This window comes from Peromyscus californicus, unplaced genomic scaffold (genome assembly GCF_007827085.1).
Source record: "Peromyscus californicus insignis strain IS unplaced genomic scaffold, ASM782708v3 Scaffold_8__1_contigs__length_139910024, whole genome shotgun sequence".
Classification (NCBI taxonomy): Eukaryota; Metazoa; Chordata; class Mammalia; order Rodentia; family Cricetidae; genus Peromyscus; species Peromyscus californicus.
The window spans coordinates 87,823,935-87,847,571 of record NW_026294606.1 but is presented as its reverse complement, the minus strand read 5'-3'; the positions used below and the strand labels follow the sequence as shown (position 1 = coordinate 87,847,571).

The window sequence follows — 23,637 nt, the reverse complement described above, 5'->3', positions numbered from 1 at the left end:
ACTCAAGGGGTAGAGGTAGGTCATCCTTGGCTACATAATGAGTTCAAAGCCAGCTTGGGCTACATGAGACCCTGTCTTTAAAAACAAAAAAAAGTTAAAGCTGACGCAATGCAAGCAACCCACAGCACTTAATCTATCAGGACAATGGATCCAGAGGTCTGGTGACGACTTTCAGGCACCTGAAGACCACCCTTTGGCAGTCCTGCACAGACCAGTCTCGGTATGTGAATAAGCCGGAACGCTCGAGTCCGGAACTCATTACCCAGGCTATGCACACAGGGACAGATTAGGGAGACGGACACATTTCGCCTGCGGACATTTTTAGGTGTAGGACTCATTCCGGCCTGATCCACCCACCTGCCTTCTCAGGCCTGTGCCCCACCCCCAGTGACCCCCATCTGACCCCAGGTGAGCGCGTTGCAGAGAACAAGAAAGGGGGTGTCGAGGTGAGCTGGAGCTGATCAGGGGATAGTGGGAGCTGTTGGGCAGCTGTCTGTCATCGCGCGCGCGCGAAACTTCTGCTGTATGTTAAACTCATGCCCTTCTCCCAGAGCTGAAGTCATAGCGGAGCTTCTCCCTTTGATTTGTTCCACGTGGAATGCAAGTTCCCAGAGGCCTGGCTCCGAAAGGCAAATGGGTCCCCAAAGCAGACTATGGCAGCGTGGGCAGGACAAGTGTGCCTTCAAGGAAGGGCTGCTGGACTTGGAAGCGGGACGGGGAATTTCTCTAAAAGAGAAGTTGTTTTGATTTTCATCCTGGGAGGGACTTGTTTGTGGCCGACCACTAAGACTTGTGGGAGGCTCCAGATGTTGCTACAGGAGCACAGGTGAGCCTGTGCTGTCCCTCAAGGGAGTAACTGAAAACGTGAATGTTCTAAGTGTTCTCCCCAAGGCCGACGTGATTATTGTGAAACAGGTCTCCCTGCTGTTCTTGGACTTGAGATGGATGTAAACATACCTTTCCATGGCTTCATTTTGAAATTTTAGGGACAGGGTCTCATGTTTCCAAGCTGGCCTTGAACTTACTATTTAGCCAAGAGTAACCTTCAACTTCTGAACCTCCTGCCTCCACTTTGCCCGTTTTAGGTGGTACTGGGGAATGAGGGCTTCCTGCATTTGAGGCAAAAGCACTTAGCAATACACCCCCAGCTCCCAGATGTCTTTTTAAAATGATAGTTTATTATGTAGAATGGATATAGGTTTTAACATCTTTTTTCCTTTTGGAATTTTTTGTTTGTTTGTTTTTTGTTTTAATTTGTGAGTGCTACTTTAAAATTGTAGTTTTGACAGTTCCTAAGCCACAGGTATGACATGGCATTCTCTGGCATCCCTGGACCTGCAGGGGGTGAGAGGACCATGCACAGCCAGATGCTGTCAATAGACAGACTGTTTTGCTCTGAAGAGCTGGCTCTGATGGGATGAGCTGGAAGTGAGCTCAGCACTGACAGATGTATATATAAGTGCTTGGACCAGGTTCGTGCTTGAAGACCAAAGCAGCTTTGGAGGTCTGGACTGGTCCCATTTCCACATGTGGGAGAGTAAGGCAATGCCTCAGAGTGGACATGGTCGAACTTATAAGGATTGAAGGTGGTCCAGCAATGCCTCCCAGCATGTGTACAGCTGTCCATACAGGATTCAGTTTGCCCTTACCCTCTGCCATCCTCCCTGACTGACCACCCCAGGGTCAGTGTCTCCTCCTCATGGCTGTCACTGTTCTTCCTGCTGTGGGCATCTTCTCACAGCATTGGGGCCCCATGGGAACTGTAAGTCTGTTCCACAAGGAACCTGCTTTGACACCTCAGTGTCTGTGCATGGTAGGAATGCCACCAACCTTCAGGGCTGAGGACTCTGCCCCAGAGGGCAGTGGTGTTTCCTTCAGCAGTGCTATAAGTAGGGTCCATACAGAGATCTGCAGCTGCATAACCAACTGCCTGCTCTGGATCTTGTGGCCATGCTACTATGTTGCTTTTCCTGGTTAGCCGTGTTGACTCAGCCCTACCACCTCACATGACATGGTGGTGTCAAAAGCGGGGTACACAGAGATTAGTGGAAGCCAGCACCCTGTTGGACATGCATATTTGAATGTCTGTGCACGATCTCCTTAGGCTTTTTCTGAGGACCATTGGTTAGTTTCAGTTTAACTAATTACCACTTTGTGTGAGCATCCTATGTGCACATCTTTTCGCACTAAGGTCATAGTGTTAACATGGGGGGAAAGGATTTTAAGTATTGGTGCTACCGCTGAGAGGGCTTCTCTCTCATGACTCAAGTTCTTGGTCTCCCCAGGTCTAGAGGCCTAGATCAAGACTGCTCTCCCATGGCCCTGTGTGTTGTTCCTGTGTGCCATAGTCTCTCGGGGCAGCTCTTCATCAGGAACCCGGTCCTCGGGGTTCCTTTGTACAGCTTCGGGATGCTGATGAGCTCCCACACCTGGGTGAAGGGCAGGTACTACTTCCCTAGTGCTCCACTCTCCAGGTGCTTCAGGAGAGTTGTACCATTTTGGAGGCTGTGGTGTAGAATTGTGGGGGAGGCTCCTGGTGTCTCTCACACAGCAGGTCTTCTGTTTGGGTTTCTCTGTTTTCTGTTCCCTTGTGCAGAGACAATAGCCGAATACCAAATGTCTTGTCCTTCCCATTCATCCAGAGCATTCTGAGACATCTCACACTCTAACCCACAGGAATCTGGCCACAAGTCTTTAATTCTGAAATTCCACACAGTAGGTCTGCTCTTTGAGTTTCTCTTGGTTTTGGCATCTCCGACTGTAAAACAGATAGAGGGGAATTTGTTGGAGTGAGAATTAAAGCTCCCTAATTTACTTTATGCTCCCTGACTTCTGGAAGCCCACATGGCTGTCAAGTCCTTGGCTTCTCTTCCCTAGCCCTGTGGAGGTGGAAATCCAGGGTGTGAACAGGCCAGGAGCTCTGAGCCCTTGTGGAGTAGCGCTGAGAGCAGCTCTGGACCCTCGCCGCCTCGTCTAGACCGCAGGTGTTCTCCAGGGGCCAGTGTGCTTGAGAACTGACATGTGCAGAGCCGGTGTGCACAGGGCCTCCAAGCAGCCATGAGCTAGACTCCTGCACAGAGGAGGGAGGCCGAGTCTCCCTGCTCTCTTGACCAGAGTGCCTGGCTAGAGAAGCTATCTAACCCCAGCAAGGAGCCAGGGAAACAAAGTCATACCCAAAGATCTCGAGCACAGAACAAAATTTAGTTCTAGGAGTATTTATTGATGGAGAATTTGTTTTGTTAGATAAATTATTTAAGTATTAAGAAAACAAAGCTGTCCCAGTGTGGTGACAACATACCTTTAATCCCAGCACTCTGGAGACAGAGGCAGAGGCAGCAGATCTGAGTTTGAGGCCAGCCTGGCCTACTGAGAGAGTTCCAGGACAGCTAGAGCTACATAGTGAAACTCTGTCTAAAAAAAAAATGGGCCAGGTGGTGGTGGGGCACGCCCTTAATCCCAGCACTTGGGAGGCAGAGCCAGGCCGATCTCTGTGAGTTTGAGGCCAGCCTACAGAGTGAGATCCAGGACAGGCACCAGAACTACACAGAGAAACCCTGTCTCAGAAAAAACAAACAACAAAGCTGCTTTTGGTACCGGTAGCAGATAATGATGTGTTGGTTTGCCCTGGCAAGTTAATGAAGGGGAAGTTTTCAGAGTATGTGTCAGAGAGAGCATGCTAATGGAGACAGGCCTCACAGAGGGAATGTTACATGAGGTCGTGCTGTGAGATGTGGAGGGAACAGAAGGGAGGTGGGGCGAGGTATGGTCAGTCTTGCCTTTGTCCTTCTCCTGGGCCTTCTAGGATAGTTCGGGCCTCCAGCTTTCACCCCAGAGAGTGCCAGCTGTTATGTCTATGGGGAAATGTTAGACACGTGGCCTGGGAAGGTGGCAGAGGTCTCCTCAGCAAGTGTCTTTATTGACCTCTAGCATTGAGTAGTGTCTAACATTCCAGCACTTAGTGCCTCTGTAAGAACAGGTCGCAACACCGTCAGCTCACCGTAAATTCAGTGCTGAGTCACTTCCTCCAGCTCAGTTGCTCCTGCCAAAGCAGGTGTGGCCTCTTGTCTCATAACTGTGACTGGGGAGGCTGTTCTGATGAAAGCCACAGTAATTGCTGGGTAGGTGTAGCAGAAGCCAGAGAACCTCAGTGGAGAGTGATGTGTTCTAACCGCCGGAGGCCAAATGGACTGGGGATGGGGACTATCTTCTCGCTGCCAGGGAGCCTAGGCAGGGACGACATGTGACATGAGGGTTATAGAACCAAAGGAAGGGATCTTGCTAGCTAGCACTGGGAAGCAGATCTGGAATATTGGGTGGCCTCTGGACCTGTTAGATGCCATATGCAGAGCCAGTGTGGAAGTATGATGACCCCTCTGTGTTGTCCTGGAATGGACTTCAGGGTCCCCAGAGGAGCATCCCAACAGAACTAAGCAGTGACATCTCCCCTCTCCCTGAGCACACTTCCTCTGCTTATTTCAGTTGTAATTTAGTAGTTGTTTTTGAGAAGACAGACTTTCAACCTAAAGCGGGGAGAAAAGAAACAAACTGATGCTCCCTGGCCTGTGACCTTGCCTTCCTAAAGCCCTGCTGGGTTGCATTTCCTGAATGGCTACCCTTTGGGGTGTGCTGTCGAGAAGTGGCAAGGCTGTGTACCAGGCTTTTTCTTTTGGGCCACCAACCCACTCTCAAATCATGACATGGGGACTTCATATTAGTTAAGAATGCTCGGCCTTAGCTTTTTTTTTTTTTTTTTTTTTTTTTTTTTTTGGTTTTTCGAGACAGGGTTTCTCTGTGTAGCTTTGCGCCTTTTCTGGAACTCACTCTGTAGCCCAGGCTGGCCTCGAACTCACAGAGATTCGCCTGCCTCTGCCTTCCGAGTGCTGGGATTAAAGGCGTGCACCACCACCGCCCGGCCCTTAGCTCTTATTTTAATCTGTTTCTCTTTATCTACATTTTGTGTTGGGGCTTTTTTACCTTTCTTTCTGAATGTCCTACTTTTCTGCTTCTCATGTCTGTCTGTCTGTCGGCTGCCTGGCTTCTGGCTCCAGGCACGTCCCTCTCTTTCTCCCTCATTCTCATCTCTCCAGCCTAGATTCCTCCTCCTACTTAGTCTCTCTGCCCACTAGCCCCACCTCTCCCTCTCCTGCCTACCTATTGGCCATTCACCTTTTTATTAGACCAATCAGATGCCTTAGGCAGACAAAATGAAACAGCATCACAATTTTACATAATTAAACAAAGGCAGCAGAAACAAATGTAACACACCTTCACACAGTTAAAGTAACATTCCTCAGCAGAAACAAATGTAACACACCTTTACACAGTTACAGTAACATTCCTCAGCAGAAACAAATGTAACACACCTTTACACAGTTACAGTAACATTCCTCAGCAGAAACAAATGTAACACACCTTCACACAGTTAAAGTAACATTCCTCAGCAGAAACAAATGTACACACCTTTACACAGTTGCAGTAACATTCCTCAGCAGAAACAAATGTACACCTTTACATAGTTAAATATTCATTCCACAAGGGTGCCTTTTGAGTCCCTGTGATAACTGCTTCTACTGACTAGTGATTTTCCAGGCTCAAAATTCCCAAATCTCCTATTCAGGATTTACCTTAAGTATATTTTATTTTGTTTTCCTAACTTAAAATTATTTGGGAATTTTGCATGTTTTTGAAATCTTTAAAGAAACTAAATAAAAAGCTAGACACTTTTTAAAGATGTTGTATGATTAAGAGTGTTAGCTTCTCTGTTTAGGGGGTGGTATGTTAAGAGTTTCTGCAGCCTTTTGGGGTGTTTGGAGGGTATATTTTAAACCTTGCTGTGGGCAAGGTTTGGGTGACCCAAGCAAACACTCACACATTGCACTCTCCTCCCCAGCCCAGCCAGTGGTTTGTTGGTGTGATGCCACCCCTCTTGACACTACCCTTCAGGCGTCTCATCTGGTCCTTGGCCTCCAGTCAGCTGGCTCCCAGAAGACACAGAGGACATAGCCTCCTGCATACAGCTCCAGAGGCCTGCACAGATGGGAATGCCCCAGTGTTCATCCGCGCCCTGGCCTTTGGGGACAGGATTGCCCTTATTGACAAACATGGCCGTCACACCTACAGGGAGCTTTATGACCGCAGCCTTTGCCTGGCCCAGGAGATCTGCAGGCTTCGGGGTTGTAAGGTTGGGGACCTCCCGGAGGAGAGGATTTCCTTCCTGTGCTCCAATGATGTCTCCTATGTTGTAGCTCAGTGGGCCTCCTGGATGAGTGGTGGTGTTGCCGTCCCACTCTACTGGAAGCACCCTGAGGCCCAGCTGGAGTATTTCATCCAGGACTCCCGGAGCTCTGTGCTCGTGGTTGGCCAGGAGTACCTGGAGCGGCTAAGGCCAGTGGCCCAGAGGCTGGGAGTCCCTCTTCTGCCCCTCACGCCTGCCATCTACCATGGAGCAGCAGAGCAGCCCATAGAGCAGCTGGTCCAAGAGAGGGATTGGCATGACCGGGGTGCTATGATCTTCTACACCAGTGGGACCACAGGGAAGCCCAAGGGTGCACTGAGCACCCACCGTAACATAGCAGCCGTGGTGAGTGCTGGGTGTGTTCCAGAGGCCTCTGCTTCTTCCCCTCTCACTATCCCAGCCACCACTGAGTAGGACCCAGACACGCTTTGCTGAATGACCACCAAGACTGTAGAGTCGCATAGTCAGGCTGTGTGATTAGGTTGGGATTTGTAAGAGCACCCTAGAAAGAGGAGCAGCTCCTGTGTCGGCTCCTGCCTTGTGCATTACCTTGTATTCAGTCACTTCCGGAACCACCTTGGCAAACCCATCAGTCTCTCACTCCTTGTCTGACTCTGCTCACTTTCTGAAAAGTTTGTGTATGTACAGTGAAGTCTTCTGTAGAGTAGAGGCAATAAAGTAAAATGAAAGCCAACACAAAGGAAGGCAGCAAGTGAACCTGGGCTGTTGTGAGACCAGCATCCTCACATGGATGGTCCAGGGAACAGGAAGGAGCCTTGTCCACATGGCTTCTCAGTGAGAGCTGAGGATACCCCTGGACATCTGCCTTGTGACTCCTGTTACAGCTGAGTGGTACAGGGACCACAGGTAGGCAGCTATTCTAGGCTGGTGCAGGTTCAAACCTGAACTCTGCTGCAATCTGTCCTTTGCAGGGGACCATGCTGTGGGCAGCAGTACCAAAAATCCCACCTCTGCCTTCCACAGTTTTTGCAGAGCCTGTTCTGTTCCTAGGCTTTCTAGGGTCTCTGCAGTCTCCAGTTAGGTGTCCGTGTTCCCTTCACACGATAAGTGGGAGGACCCAGTTACTTTCCTTCTTCAGGAGCCACTGAGAGGAAGGAGCGAAGAATCATCTTTATTCTCCCTTCTCTCTCTCTCGGGATCCCCTGGACCACTTGTCTACCTGTGCCACGCCCGCACCCCCTCATCCCTGTTCTTAGGCAGTGCTATTTCCCCACAGGTGACTGGGCTGGTCCATTCATGGGCATGGACAAAACATGACGCGATCCTTCATGTCCTCCCTCTGCACCATGTCCACGGCGTGGTCAACAAGCTGCTCTGTCCGCTCTGGGTAGGGGCCACTTGTGTGATGCTGCCGGAGTTCAGTGCTCAGCAGGTGAGTCATGACCCAGGGTTCTTAGCAGCCCAGTGACTCTACAGGCTGGAGGGTTAGAACAGCGTACATTTATTCTCCTAGCTGCCTGGTAGAGCCAAAACCAAGGTATTGGAGGGAGTTCCATCGGAAGGTTCATGGAGGTCTCTGCATCTTTCTTTTTGTGGCTTCTGGAGGCACCTGCTCCTGGGCCTGAGGCTGCATCTCCCCATTCAGTGCACCCAACTCTAGTAGTCACCTCTCCTTCATGTCCCCAAATCACTGTGTGTTTAATCAGCATCCTTTCCCTGTGTCTAAACCCATGGCTTGATGCCCTCTACAAGCTCAGGGAACAGGACATGAGAAGCAAGCTGTCCCCTGTCACATCTTCTCTGGTTCCACTGCAGAGGAACTCCTGCTGGAGGACCCACGGGAGTCACTGTGCTCCCCCCTTTTCCAGCAGACAGGCATCAGGGACATGGTGTTGGCCCTGTGGAGGGGAAATGACAGTGAGGCCATCATCACTGAGAGTGGCAGTGTCTCCAGAGGAACAGCTCAAGAACACTGCATTAGAACAGGCTGGGCTCACACTGTTAGTGACTTCTACTCTGGGAACAGGAAGGAGCAAGTCTTCACCTTTGTTCTGACTCTTGGGACCTTTGCCTGTCAGTGTAAGATACCAGAACCTCTGGTCAGTCTCTGCAAGGTGAAGATTGTTGGGAATTGGAGGATTGTGTGAGGAATTGACTTTTTGACAATCTGGAATTTTTAATTCATGAGCCAGACTCTGCCCTTGCCTGTGATGATAACATGATACTATTCAGTCCTGTCCTGCATACCTTATACTGATTATATTGAAATAAAAACCCAACTGGTGAGAAATTTAAATGCTTTTATATGAAATCTGATTAGAAATTTATTAAGGGGTAAAGTGGCAAAGTTCATGTGAAGCTTTTTGGATAAGACAACAGACCTGCCTCCTACCTGTGTTGAGCACTGTCCAGATTCCCAAGGCTGCCCCACTGTGTGGCTGCAGTTGAGCTAAGGTTGCTTCTGACTGCAGTTGCTTCTGGAATGTTCCTCCTCATAGGCCAGACACAATGTCCCATGGAATGTTTTCAGTGTTACAGGAGTCCCTCTGAACTGGAGGCCACTGATGGCCACATTCATCCCACCCAGGAAACAGCTTCCGTCAGTAGGAGAGACCTGGGATGGAGACAGGAGGCAGCTGTGCTGTCTTCCAGCTGCTGAATGCCACTTCCCGTTTCCCTCTAGGTTTGGGAAAAGTTCTTGAGTTCAGAAGCTCCACGGATTAATGTGTTTATGGCAGTGCCCACGATCTACAGCAAACTGCTGGATTACTATGACAAGCATTTCACACAGCCCCGTGTCCAGGATTTCGTGCGTGCAGTTTGTGAAGAAAAAATCAGGTGGGTGGAAAGAGCCCATATTTCCGCGCCCCCCCCCCCCCCCCCCGCCCCATGAAGCTTGGTAGTCAGCAGGCATAACTCATTCTTAGTGTCTGCTCAGTTCTCTCCCTTTAAATGGTGGCTCTGTGCATACGTGTGTGTCCTCTGCCTGGATTCATTCTCTCTCTCTCTCTCTCTCTCTCTCTCTCTCTCTCTCTGCCCCCCCCCCCGTCGTCTGCACCCCCATGTCTGTCTACCCCTGGTACCTCTGTCTCTTACGTCTGTCAGCTTCTCTGCCTGTGGAAGGCTGAGGACTGAACCAGCCTCTTCCCTGGTCCTCTCTGACTTGGCTCTGAGACCTCCCCTTACTCTGTACCTGCTGCTGACCTCCTGTCTCCTCACAGCCATGAGCTGAGGCCTGTGGGCTGTTCAGTGGTGTGAAGTTGCCCTTCTCTCTTCTGTGAGCGACGGATATCATTTCTTTCCCAGCTTTATGTCGAAATAATGATTTGCTCACTAGAAGTGGTCATAGTGTGGCTTACTTGATCATCACACACAGACCAGATCCACATTTCCAGCAGGTGTGGGCTAGGGCGCTTCTCTTCTGCCAGAGGAACAAGGATGTGGCACATGGGAAGGGGACTGAAGCTGGCCGACAGGCTTGCAGGGACAACTCTGATTTAAAACTCCAAGCTGAGTTAGGACAGGGCCTGGCCCTGATGTGTCTGCCGCCGGCTCCAGCTCAGGCTGTTGACCAGGAAGTGGTCCTATCTTACTTTGGAGATGAAAGAATCCTCACATGGCATCAATTTTTAACAGACGCTCACTGATGCTATATTCCCTCCCAACCTTCCGAATCCTCACTCTACTCACTCTTAAGGAAAGTATTAAATCCTGAATTAGAAGAAAGAAAGAAAGGAAGAAAGGAAGAAAGGAAGAAAGGAAGAAAGAAAGAAAGAAAGAAAGAAAGAAAGAAAGAAAGAAAGAAAGAAAACTCCAAGCACGACTTATGTGGGTACCCAGCAGCCACTGTTTCTGCCACACATCTGGGCTCAGGAAGCAGTGCCTTGTATCCCTAAGAGACTTATGGATTATCTGAGACAAATGTGATAGCATTGCATTTTTGCTCTGCTCTTATGCTCCCTTTCCAAATAGATGCTTTGAGGAAATCAGAGCCCTGCTTCAGATGGTGCTGCTAATGGCTGCCTCTCTGGGCCCCTACCCAGGCCTGTCAGCTGAAGCACTCGGGGGCACCCAGTGCTCAGGAACCAGAGCTAGGGAAGGATCAGTAGATCCCACCAACCCCAAAGAACCACAGGCACAGTTGCTGTTTCTGAAATACAGAATCCTCAGCAGACGAATGAGACCGTCGGGGCTCTTGTTGGCCATACACCTCTGGAGGAGGATGGGGCCGGTTCCTGCTTCAGTTTAGATGACACACAAAGGACCTTCCTCTCTGCAAGTGGCAGGCATGGGGTTGTAGCAGAAAGCGGCTCAGGGACGTGAGCACCACCCACTGTCTCTGCCATTGTCGCCTCCGGTTGCCGGTCCCGTCCCCCCCCCTCCCCCCCCCCCCCCCGACTCCCGTGTGCCTTCCAGCTTCAGCAGCTCTGCTCACACAGCACCTGCCTCCTGCAACGTTGTGGCCTTTCTTCCATGAGGCACACAACCATTGCCTCCATCCTGTCCTGATCACTTGTTTAGGGCTGTTGGTGAGTATTATTTGTGGTTATCACCAAAGATGCTGCTTTAGCTAACATCCCTTTGAAAGACCTGCTTGAATTTACTGAAAAGAAACTTTTTTAAAAACTCACCTTTATCATGAATGTTGAGTACAGAGATGGGAGAGGACCATCCCACGCACCTGTTCTGCGCACTCACAAGGAAGTGTGCTATGAGCTGCCCCCATCAGAGCTAAGCCCCTGTGGTTGTGCTGCCTAGGCTGATGGTGTCAGGCTCGGCTGCCCTGCCTGTCCCCCTGCTGGAGAAGTGGAAGAATGCCACGGGCCACACGCTACTGGAGCGCTATGGTATGACGGAGATTGGCATGGCCCTGTCCAACCCCCTGACGGAGGCTCGCCTGCCAGGTACCGGCTGCCCCACAGCTGTCCCCTTCCATTCCCAGTGCCCTACATGTGACTCCCGGTCCACCTGCACTTTGATGAGAGGGACACAGAGGACACTGTCCTCTGCAGCAGACTACAGGGCCAGAAGCACCTCCTCAAGGTGACAGCCGCCCTCTCCCCTTGTCCCCTTTCAACCACAGAGCAGAGGCCACAGTTTCATGGGTCCTCACTGCATTTTGAAATGATTAACGATGCCACACATGGTCACCCTGATTTTTAAAGTCTTAGAACCCCAAAGTCAGAGCAGGAAGGATGCTGCTTAGCTGTCTCACTGTGGTGGTGACTCACTCTAGAGGTGAGGCCTAGGCACCTCCACACCTGGAGCCGAGAATGCCCTAGAGCAGCTGCTCCATTTCCATGCCTCCTGACCCTCTGCGTGGAACCCCAGCCATGGAGGATCCTACCTAAAGCAGGGACAGTGCAATCACCTCACTAGGAAGCTGAACCCAGGATGCAAAGTGTGTGTGTGTGTGTGTGTGTGTGTGTGGTTCACTGAGTTGCCACTTGGAAAACTTGTCCTGTTACAGACTCCCATTAACTACAGTGCTTAAAATAAAGACCCTGAAACTATAAAATGAATTCTCAGGAGAAAGGTGTGTTTGGACATTGGCCTCATTCCTGGGTGTGTTGACCTGTCTGCTCTCCACTCTGTTCCTGCTGTTCATGTGTTGGCACCAAGGCATGTGAGCTCAGGCCCCCAAGCCAACAGCTGAGTGATGCTTCAACACAGGGCATTGTCCAGAAGTGTGGGGGCTTCTGGACACATCCCTACCAGCCAGATTCTGTCTCACCCTTGCAGGAGGAAGTGTAATTTAAAAAAAAAAATGGGCAGCCCAGTTTACAGAGAACCCCACCCGCTTCCACCTCAGCCCTTTCTGGGACACACCAGTGGCCTGCGTTAGTCAGTTCCTGCACATCCAGCCGGGTGGCCCGCTCTCCTTGACCAGGCAGGAGCAGTGAAGAACCCACCATGGCAGCTGCACCAGCAGCTACTACCATAGTGTCAGTGAGATTTGGGCAGGCCTTTGGCTGGCTGCTCACATGCACCGTTTGCCACTGTTTGCCACCCTCCCCACGTCTTTCCTTGCAGTCACCAAGCACGTGAGCCACTCCTGATAGTGATCCCAGTGTCCCATATACACGAGGAAGCATGTCCCAAACCCAGGAGTGCAACTATCCAATTCCTACCTTCCTTTTCATTTTTTACAGGTTCTGTGGGAACCCCACTGCCAGGAGTGGAAGTACGCATCGTCTCAGAAAACCCGCAGAAGGGTTCTCCCTACTTCATCCATGCAGAGGGAAATGAGAAGGAGACAAAGGTGAGGCCATCTTTTAGAGGGTTCTTCCCTGCCGTACTGGGGGGCAGCCTTGGACAGTAGAGATGCTGAAGGCTGTGACTGGGGTTATAGGCTAACATGTCTGCCTCACCCATGAGGGTCTTCCAGTACCCTCCCAGGAGGGAGCTCAGCCTGCATGTGCCTTGCTCCTGATTGCTGGTTCCAGCTCCTCCGCATAGCTCTGTCCCTGGGGGACATCCAGAGGGGTCCTGTGGTTTTACTAAGGAGAAGCTTGGGGTAGCACAGCAGTAATTCCTACAGACTGGGCCTGTGGGAATGTTGAGATGTCAGGTGCTGGTACCACCTGGAGCCCTGTGTGCTTAGGTAATGCTTCAACTCCAGGAAGGTGGTTCTCAACTTTATACATGACTCTTAACTTAGCAGGCATGGCCAAGAGGAGGATGCTCTCTTCTCTCATGGAGGATTTTAAGAGCTAAGAACTGGGGGGCTTCAGAGATGGCTCAGTGGTTAAGAGCACTGACTGCTCTTCTAGAGGACCTGGGTTCAATTCCCAGCACCCACGTGGCAGCTCACAACTGTCTGTGACTCCATTTCCAGGGGACCCAATATCCTCACATAGACATACATGCAAGCAAAACACCAATGCACATAAAATAAAGACAAATAAATCTTCTTTTCTAAAAAGAAAAGAAGAAGAGCTAAGAACTGATCATAAGGAACCTCAGCCAAAGAGAAGTTTAAGATTCATAGGAAATGGAATTTTGACCTGAAAGGAAATGATTATCTCAGAGACTGGCTGGGTGTTACATGCAGCTAGCTGGTGCTGTCGCCCTGGGAAAGGCGAATGGGCAGGGAGTCTTGTGTTCTCCCTTGCGTCCCTTCCTTCACCCTGCTGACGTCTTGCTGGCAGGTGCTCCAGCACTCCCTGGAGTCCACCCCTGCAGAGGTAGCTGTTAAGGTCTTTGTGGGCCTGCCCTTACTAACCTTAGCCTCCACCAAGGGAAAAATGGTTGCTGGTGCTCCTGAGAGCAGGCACGTGGGACCTGGTGGCTCTGAGCTTACGTCTGAAAAGCAGTGATGTCATGAAATGTTCTATTGTCCCGGGAACACTTCTCACCCCTTCCCTGGTGGGGGTGGGGTCAGCGGTCTCTTGCCTGCCCTGCAGCTGTCTCGGTGCCTTTCTCTGGACTCTCCCTTCTGTGGTCAGCCTTCTCTGAAGGGTCACCTTCATCCCCTGACCCGACTGGCCGCCTTATCTCCCCTGGCCCAGGAGTCCCCCCTTAACTGGCCCTGCCTCTGCCACCCTACATGTTGAAATGTCTGTAATCACCAAACTTCACCTGGCTCTTAAGACTGTGCCCTGCCTACCCCACCCTCAGCTCAGGTAACAATGCACATTCAGGCCACCTGCCTTTGCCCGGCTTGACCAGTCCCAGGCCTCTGTGCATTGATGGATTCTGCCAAGGAGGGTAGATGGAAGGCTAACAGCTACGTCACAGTGACTCTTCTCACTCAGGTGTCCTTAAACAGTGGGCTTCAGGAACACCTGCTCTTCAGAAAATGGCAGAATCATTGTGAGGACAGGGGGGTCGGGGCCGGAAGGACAGCTGTCTGAGGATGAGATGTAGCTGCTTAGCACCTACACAGCAAGCTGCTGCTCACCTGAACCACCGTGGCTCCCATTTCTTCAGCTGATGCTGTCTGCAGAGAGCTCTTTCCTGAGACACTTAAAACTGAAAGGATTGGCAGCCAGCCTGGGACAGCTATACTCAGGGCTCCAGGGATGGGGGTGGCTCGGATAGACTCCGAGAGGTAAGAGGGGTGCATGCCAGTGTAGGGCTGTCATGGGGCTAAGATTTATAGCAGCTGCTCTGGAGCCCCAGAGCAAGCGTGGACCCTCATTCCCTAGAGATCACCAGCCAGACTCCCTGGATTGAGAGTCTGAGATGCACTGAGACTCCACCAGATGGCAGGCAAAGTGGATGCTGCCTGGGCCAAGAAGAGTCTGCTGTCCCTCCAGCAATCATGCAAAGGGCACGGGCCCACTCTGGCACTCAGTGTCTCACCCCAGCTGGACAGAGGGCCCTGCATCACCCAGCTGCACTCCAGTGCCTGGAGCTGCCCTCGTGCAAGGGCAGTGAGAACCCACTCGGGGCACCATTGGCAACTGTAACCTGTTGTGATGTCGTGTGTGGCCTCTCCCTCACTGCAGATCCTGTCTGGTCAGGTTTGCTTTTGGCTGTCACGAAAAGATGGTTCTCAAGACTTGAGAACCAAGTCTGGCAGATGGCCGCCAGGCTCTTGTGCCTGAAGCAAGAGGCAAAGCCACACACCTGTGGTATCTGTCAGTGAATGGAAAGCGCCCACAAAGAGAAGTGTCAGGTGGGGGCAGGAGGATGCCCATGTTGAGATCTCACCTCCACACCTAGGCCTAGATTGTATGGGCTCTTTCAAGGCTACAGCCTTCCATGGGGTGTCTGCTTGGCCCCAATATTGTCAATTCTGAGTCTGTTATCACCTTGCTGATGGCTAAGTGCCTTCAACATCCTAGTCCATCGTCGGGGAAACTGGGTTCCTAGCTAGAGATGGTGACTATGGCATGAGAGAGAGACAGAGACAGAGACAGAGAGATTAGACTGTCTCTGTCCGTGCACATGTATGTACATGTGTATTTAGTGTACAGTACACAGACACTCAGCATTTTGAGCTGAGTTCATAAACACTTTGTTTGCCCATACTTATAAGTCCTAAGCCATTTATCTGTGAGGCTTCCAGAACCTGACCTTAAATGTTGGGATTTTCTCCCCTAACAAAAGCCCCACTTGTAGTCAGTGACTTGTGTTCACTGTGCCCACTGTCCATGGGGGACATGCATCTGGGGCTGCTGCTGGTAGCCTGAGAATGCCAGCCTAGCAGGAGGAACTTCCTGTGGGCACTGCCCACTGCCTTCCAGAAGGTACTTTCTACCTTTGTTCAGGGCTACAGCAGGCATCTGCCCGCATAGACCTCTGTGCTCGACCTCCAGGGTGTGTGGCCTCAGCCAGGTGCTGCCTTTACAGAGTACTGATGTCCCGGCCCCTCTGGCCCGGGATAGCTTCTGCTCTGACTGTGCATTCCATCTCACTGAACCAGCTGTGGCTGCTGTGATGAGAGACGGTGCCCTGTTGGCGTGACCCCTCATGAGCATGCTGTTCTGTGCCACATCCTGAGCAGTCTGAAGATGGGAGGCCGTTCCTTTGAGTATGTGGCAGGGTGTGGCATTTTGACAAAGTCAGATTCTCTGACTTAAAAGTTTATGGTTTTGGACTTGGGTGACTCAGTGGTCGAGTGCTTGCTTGATATGCACAGGCCCTCAGTTCCACGAGTAGTCACATAAACAGCTAAAGCCTAGGACTTATCATGTGCTCTCCTTGAAGTCTCTTCATACCCCTGCCATAGTTAGGAAAGATTACCTGATCAGATCCGTGGTGAGGGAAAAAACAAACAAACCCCTTATCTTGTCCTAGTCTATCTTGGAGACAGAGGACAGACATGTTTTCTGTGGTCAGTGGTACCGTGTTGTTACTTTGAAGGGGCCATCCCTGTCGGCCTGCTAAAGCTCCTGAGAGCTACATCAGCTGGCATCCTCTGGGCACTGGAGCCTGCCTGACAGGAGCACTAGGGTGGTCACTCATGACTCCTTGCTGTGGCTTCCCTGGCCTTTCTAAACTCAAGGATCCTTGAGGATACAGGCCCCTAAAACAGCAGCTGCCTTAGGTCTCAGATCCTCAAGAGCATATCCAGATATCAGCCTGCCACCGTTTATAATCTCAGGAGGACTCTGGGAGGAGGAGAGGGCGGGAGTGGTGTATTCTGGATCTAGGCGGATCCTAACAGCTCAGGGCTGTGAGTTGAGGCTTTCTTCTCCAGATAGTGGCCCTGTGCACAATCCCATTTGAAGTGAGAGGAATGGGCCTCTGGATCCTTCAGAAGGGAACCTTCTGTAGAAGACGAACACTCACTACATGGCAGGGGCTCCCAAGCCTGGTTTTCGTGCTGGAGACCTCTGCCTCCTCCCCTCTCCTGGAGCCTAGTTAGTCCCATAGCGCACAGCCCTCCGCACTGTGCATCATAGCCAGTGTCCCACGTATCTGCCTCCCGGTAGCCCAGCTTCCTGAGTCCCGCAGCTTGGGCAGGCAGTGAGGCTCTGGAGGAACACTGCCTGTCCTTCCCCCACTGTGGACAGGGCTCCCTCTAAAGTTATTCCACCTTCACAGGTCCCTCCGAGTGGAGACTCATGGGGCTCCCCAAGCCTGACCCCTCACTGTTGAAGAGGTGAATGCTCCTCCGTGCGCTGAGCCTGCTTTGTTGGCTCTGATGCATATTTCATGTGCCTTGGCTCTCCAGCTGGCTCCTGCTGCAAGCCCTGTGAGTGCATCAGGCTTTGTCTCTTTATTTATTTATTTTTTATTTTCTCAAATTGCTCGCTTACATGAGAGCCAAACACCAACCAGCGACAATAGGGGTCTATCAACAGATAAATGGCTGCACAGCTGTGGATAATGCCACCCTGTAAGCAGGGCCTTTACACAGAACTGCTTCTCTTGCTGAGGATGCAGCAGTGATAAGGGTGGGCTGGGGGCAGCAAACTTGCTTCTCTAAAAAAATTAATTAGCTCATCACTTCTCCACACACAGGCCGTCACTCTGGTCAGCAGACTGCTCTGTTGTGCCTTCTCTTGCTCTGCTTCCTTTCCCACCTCCTCATCTCTGCCTCTGTCCTGATGTGCCAACTGCTGCACCTGCCTCACATGGAGGGGTCAAACACGGGCATCCTTTACCTAACAGCTCTTGCTTCAGATGGGGATGACCACTGCCAGGCTGTGTGTCCTGTGAGATGGGTGTACTTACCCTCTCTATACAGGGCTACTTAGGAGACAGCTGATCCCAAGTGAGGAATCTTCAAACCAAAAGGCAGGTCACTTGCAACCAGCTTAGATGGCAGGCAGCTTAGCTTCTCAGCGCCCCCCCCCCCATGTTTATGAGTGTTTTGTCTGCATGTCTGTCTGCACCAAGTGCGTGCCTGGTACCTGTGGAGGCCAGAAGAGGACTTTGGATTCCCTGGAACTACAGTTACAGACAACTGGGGTTCAACTGGGTTGCTCAGAATCCAGCCCAGGTCCTCTGGAAGAGCTGCTAGTGTTCTTAACTGCTGAGCCATTTCTGCAGCCCCAGTCATTTCTCCTGAGTGTGGGGCCTGCCTCCCCACATGCCCTTGGAAGGAGTGCTTGGAAATGTGAGGCCCTCAGGGAGCACCCTGCCCCGACTTTTCTCCTGTTGCCTCAGCCCTCTCCTCTGCCAGCACTGTTCTGAGAGCCTCCAGCCCTGCTGATTCCCTGGAAACCGATTTCTCTCCCAGGATCTCGGGGACTCCCTGCCGTTGCCCCCAGGAAAACAAATTATGTAGTTTAGTACTGCCTGGTCCTTGATTTTAAAGTACTTCATTGGGATGTGATTCGTGTACAGTTCACCCAGTGAATGTTCTGCCCAGTGGTCCGTAATGTTTTTACAGGGTTGTATACCTTTCCCTACTCACTCTCCTCCTGGGCCCCAAGCTACCACTTACCTATTCTTTTCTCTCTATATTTCCTATTGTTTAAATAATTTCAGTGGATACAGAAAACACATTTGTTGACATTCAACATCACTTGATGACAAATTCTAAGCAAATTAGATAGAAAAAGGACGTGCCTCAACCAAAAGTCCACATCCAACAAACTGCAGCCAGCGTCCCCTGAGTGGGCAGAAGCTAAAGGCCTTTCCTTCACAGTCTAAAACAAGTATAACTGGTTTTTTGTTACTCTTCAGCACAATTCTAGAAGATTTGGCTCAAGTATCAGATACAAAAATAAAAGCTACCACACCTGGAAAGGGGAAAATGAAATTATCCTGTTTACAGGTGATAGGAAATTATATATACACAACCCCAAAACACTATCAGATCTAAACAAAGTCAAAAGTTGCAGGATGTGCAATCAGCATTTCCATACACTACTAATAGTGAGCTATCTAGAAAAAAAAGTCAAGAAAATAATCCCAATGTAATACCATTTAAACAATTATAAACTAGCACCACTGAGATGGTTCAGCAGAAGCAGACACTTGCTGTCAAGCCAGATGACCTGAACTGGATCCCCAGGAGTCATGGTGGAAGGAGAGAATTGACCCCTACAAGGTGTCCTTTGGCTCCCCATGTGTACCCATTCACCCAATTAAATAAACTACTTGGGAATAAACTAGGGAGGTAAAGGATCTCTACACCGGAAACTGTTAAACATTGATAAACAGTTGAGAAAAGCAGGCCTGGAGAAATGGCTCAGCTCTTAAGAACATAGCTGCTCTTGCAGAGGACCTGGGTATGGTTCCCAGCACCCACATGGGAGCTCACAACCGTCTGTAACTCCAGTTCCAGGGGATCCAACACCCTCTTTTGGCCTCTGAGGACACTCCAAACTTGTGGTGCACATATGTGCATGTAGACAAACCCTCATACATATGCAGATAAATTTTTAAGCCCATACTTAGATAGATACTGTTTCTAGTTTTTTAAAAGTTCCAAGAAGACATTTTAGGAAGAAGACTGTGTCATCAGTAAATGTTGGGAAAACCAGATGCCCACACACAGAAAAACAGAATCAGAGCAGGGTGGGGCTACACACCTGTCGTCACAGCACTTGTGAAGCCAGCCTGGGCCTACGTAGTGAGTTCAAGGCCAGTCTGTATTGCAGATAATCCATAGATATTGATAAAGGAACTATTTATTCAGAAATTATATTTTGGGGAGAACAACTCACTGAACAGAATAGACAAAATCCTTGCAGAGTCCTGGAAGGCTGATGTCCTGTCCCATGCTGTTCCTGCCTCCTGAGTTAGTCCGCACCATCCAAGCCCACAAGGGAGAAGAGGGCCAGGTGTACTGCCCCTCATCTTAAGCTAGCCCCGAGGCCACGCCCTAGGGGCTGGTACTTGAAGGTCATAGGTGGAACAGGTACCCACTACAAGTCCGAGTCACTTATTGGGGTGCTAACTCAAAAACAAGCAAAGATCCAGTGAAACCTGACTATATGAAAGAACCAAGTCTAAGTGACAGGTTCTTAAACGCAGCATCAGAAACTGCGAAATTACTTGAGGATGGGATGCTCGGTAACAGTGGTTAGGCAGAGATGATTGGAGACGACTTCAGAAACAGCAGGCGAAAGCCAAAGTCAGTTGCTGGGATCAGGTTAACTAAGAAAGCTTCTGCCAGTGAGATGATGGTGAAGAGATGTCGGACAGAGTGGGAGGGACTACGTGGGAACCGTGCATGTGATACGTGGGAACCATGCATGTGATAAGAACAAACATCTGGGGGTGTGCTCAGAGCAAGGTGCCTGAAGAATGGCTCCTCTGTTTATTACACACCCAATAGAAATCGGTCATTGTGTGAGGAGGTTACGGAACGCATTGCCTTCCTCTGAGCACATTAATGTCCTACACATTGAGGAAAAAAAACACAAACAAACATCTGAAATCTAGAAGGAACTCTGCTCACTGGCAAGGAAATAAGTAACCCTGTTGAAAGAGGTGAAAGACCGGAATAGACACTAATTACAAATTGACATCCATGTGGTCAACAAGTATGTGAAAATACTAATATCACTAATTGTCAAGGGAATACAAATGAATGCCTAAGTAAACGCCACTCTTCTATGTTAGAATGGCAGCTATCAAAAAAGACAAAACACAGCTGGTGAGGATGTGAAGGGACCCGTGCTCACTGTGGGATTGTAAGTTAGTATGTTCTTAGTCATGGAAAGTTTTTAAAAAAGGACTAGATCCAGCAGCCGATGTCTGTATGCCAGGGAGGCGATGTGTTTGCTACAGCACTGTCCACAGTAGCCAGTGACTAGCATCAGCCTCGGTGTATAGCTCAATGAAGAGAATGCGGCATGTCTGCACAGTGGAATACTGAGGACCATTTGGCCTTTGAAAGGGGGCACACTGGGCGTGCCAGTGAATGCCTGTATGTAGAATCATGAATTCCAGGTGTGTCTGGGGTACATGATGAGACCTGATCTCAAGAAAGGGGGAAGTGCCGTCATTTGGGAAAACGTGGGTGGTACTAGAGGACATCCTTAAGCCAGATAAGTCAGGCATGGAAGGTTAACACCCATGACTTGTGGACTCACAAAAGCAGATGTAGATGGATAGAAGAGCATGGTGGTAAAGGCGGGGAAGGATGGAAGATACAGGAGGGGAAAGTTCCAGAACTGAACACTCATGGAGCTGTCATCATCCCATAAGGTCGGAGCAGGAAGAGGGTATCATGAAGGGACCTGAGGTGACATGTAGGAATGGGATGTCCTGTATGGGTCCCTGCCTCCTTGTCATTTGCCCTACTTCTGGGATTCCAGCATCTTCGGTGTGGCTCAGCCACAGATGGACCAAACAGTCCTGAGTGTACATGTATGTAGGAGTCAGGTCGGGCTGGGCCACATTTGCCGCTGACAGGAAAGAAGGGTCAATGCTGCTGACAGCCTCTGGCCAGCAACACAGCCTGGAAATGGACTGGGAATCCAACTGCTTCCCCATGAGTGAAGTATGTTTCTCGTGGTGGCTAAGCATGGTCCCATTGTGACACCACAGCAAGGTTGTACACTGAGACTAGACAGTAGCCCATATCCTCACAAGCACAGTTAGGATTGAGGGCATCTGTCTCTGTGGCCTTGGACATGGTGAACCTGTTTGAGGTGTCTGAGGAGAGGATTGAGCTCAGTCTTGGGGAGCTAGTGTCCTAAGGACCCTGACTCTGCTGTGTCTCTGGGTGCCGATGCGGTGATGAAAGCTGGTGTGACACCAGGGAACGATACCACACGTCCTCAGGAGCCCAGAGCATCCATGTCGAAAATCCAAGTTACCATGGCAGATGAGCCACAGCCAGATTTCAGAAATGCAATATGTTGAGAGTTGGGGGCAGACATGTATCTCGGGGTTAATAAGCTGATATGCTTCCTCTGGGAATACGTGTCTGTTGTTCCTTATTGTATGGAAGCTGAAATTAAGATTCAAGGTGATGTCCTGATTAAAGGTCCCCGTCCCTGCTGCCTGCCACCACATGAGCCAGGCACTGATCTGGTGTCTTTGGGTGCCATTGTATACCTGGCTGTGGAAGGAACATGGCTCCGCGAGGTTCGAGTTCTCACTCATTAGATCTTAAAAGTCACACACAGTAGGGTTACAGTGATTGGTTTCCTAGCCACAGGAGTGAAGCGACTCTGGCATAGAGCAATGCCTTCTGTTACTGAGTTAGCAGAGTGTGTGTTGTTTTGTTCCAGTCACACAGAAACCACACAGTGAATTTTAACCAGGTGATATTTACTATCAAGATCGGTTAAACCATGGTGACTGGGAGAGCTGCTCTAAGACATTAGAACTCAGCAGGGTCCCTAGGGAAGTGTCTGCAGGGGAAGGTGGGGTGTGGTAAGATAGCTGCCCACTGAAGAGGTATCAAGGATGGCTCCTGGTGCCACAACACAGCAGATGATGAATCTGATGGCATTATTGGGATGTATGGGATCTGCAGATGGAGTGAGGACAGCTGAGTGAATAGGAGGCCTGAAATGGCCATGCTGTGAGGTTAATACATCAATAGCGTGCAGCAGCAGCACCCAGAGCCTCTACCAAGATGGGAGGTTCCTTCCAGCACCCAACCCAGCTCTCCATTCAAGTCGTTTCCTCCTAGACATTGTGTGTCAAACACTGACCAACACAAGTTGTTTTCCAGACTTGGGTTGTAATGAATAGTTTTGATGAATGTTAATTTTGAGATCCTGCAACTAAGGAACTCTTCCTCCAAGGTAATTGCGGCGGGGGTGGGGGTGGGTGGGTGGGTGTTCACATGGCCCAGCACATTTGGGAGCTAACCGAACCGTTCCTGCAGAGGGCCTGTGATGCTTCACCTTCCCACTAACATGGGAGATTCTGTCTGTTACACCAGTCCTCCCAGCCTTTGCTATTGTCTGGACTTTGCCCCCGACCACTGCTCTGGATGCTGGCAGCTTCTAGCACTTGTGTGTAGTCTGCAGTCCAGCACATGCTCAGCTCCCGTGGCTAAGGTGCCGTCCATCCGCCTTCACAGGCACCCACTTCCCTCCAGCGTTCTTCCCTCCAGCGTTCTCTCACGGCCGCGCTGTGCTTCAGGTCATTGTAGAGCGTTGTTTTCCTGATGTTAGGGATGTGTTGTTGTTGTTGTTTCCTTCTTCTTCTTCTTTTTTTTTTTTTTTTTTTTTTTTTTGGTTTTTCGAGACAGGGTTTCCCTGTGTAGCTTTGTGCCTTTCCTGGAACTCGCTTGGTAGCCCAGGCTGGCCTCGAACTCACAGAGATCCGCCTGGCTCTGCCTCCCGAGTGCTGGGATTAAAGGCGTGCGCCACCACTGCCCGGCGGTTTGTCTTTTAAGTCTCCTGTGTTGGATGGATCCAAGTTTTAAATGTTGATCAAGCCTAGTTTATTTTTTTCTTCCATGGCTTAAGCTTCCAGGTGTGGGGTCTGAGCTAAAAGAGTCTTCCTTAGGTTTTCTGCTGAAAGCCTGGTTCAGGGTTAAGTGCATGTGGTATCTGGGGTGAGTTCTTGCCTAGTGTATGAAGAGGTAATTTTTATCTACGGTTTTCCAGCTGGTCAACTGTAATCTACTGAGAAGACCACTTTCCTTATTAACTTGCCTATGCAACCTTGATGGACGTCAGTTGCACACACTTGGGTGAATGTGTGGACGATGTCAGCACCATGCCATCTTCATTCCTTTGGCGTGATAGTGAGACTTAACATTGGAGTGTGGTTCCAACAGCTTAACTCCTGTTTTCAAAGTTCCTTTAACTACAAATGTCAATTTTCAAATTGAAGTTTTGCAGTGCTGGGGATCAAATCCAGGGCCTGTACCTACTCAGCAAGTGCTCCACCCCTGAGCTATTCCTCCCGACGGTCTTGCACATACCAGTGTTTTATTTGCATGTAGGGGTGCACACATGCATGGCATGCATGTGGGGATCAGAAGAAAACCTCAGGTGTCGGTCCTCATCTCCCGTCTGGCAGGCTCTTCACTACCATTTACACCGAGACAGCTGCCCTGGAGCCTGCAGGGGCCTCCTGTTCCACCTCTGGTCTTGCTGCATGCGTGGATTACAGAC

The 23,637-nt window shown here is 50.3% G+C and overlaps 1 protein-coding gene and 1 non-coding gene across 6 annotated transcripts in view; both read left to right on the top strand.

The window, feature by feature from the left end:
• The first annotated feature begins 303 nt into the window (after window positions 1–303).
• The window catches only part of Acsf3 (acyl-CoA synthetase family member 3), a 57,571-nt gene continuing 34,237 nt past the window's right edge, over window positions 304–23,637 (top strand). For 2 of the 5 annotated variants that reach the window (XR_008215696.1, XM_052727915.1), the window contains exons 1-6: window positions 338–446; window positions 5,891–6,580; window positions 7,473–7,628; window positions 8,880–9,034; window positions 10,955–11,100; window positions 12,349–12,458. Coding sequence is in view for 4 of the 5 variants with exons in the window: in XM_052727915.1 (XP_052583875.1) it covers window positions 5,915–6,580; window positions 7,473–7,628; window positions 8,880–9,034; window positions 10,955–11,100; window positions 12,349–12,458 (1,233 nt within the window). In the remaining variant the exon portion in view is untranslated. Of the gene's footprint in view, window positions 447–5,890; window positions 6,581–7,472; window positions 7,629–8,879; window positions 9,035–10,954; window positions 11,101–12,348; window positions 12,459–23,637 lie in introns of all 5 variants that reach the window. The other 3 variants (XM_052727916.1, XM_052727918.1, XM_052727919.1) reach the window with 3 other exon arrangements.
• Window positions 19,823–19,953, top strand: LOC128104859 (small nucleolar RNA SNORA11). The gene has a single exon (XR_008216153.1). It is a non-coding gene; the product is annotated as a small nucleolar RNA SNORA11 (small nucleolar RNA).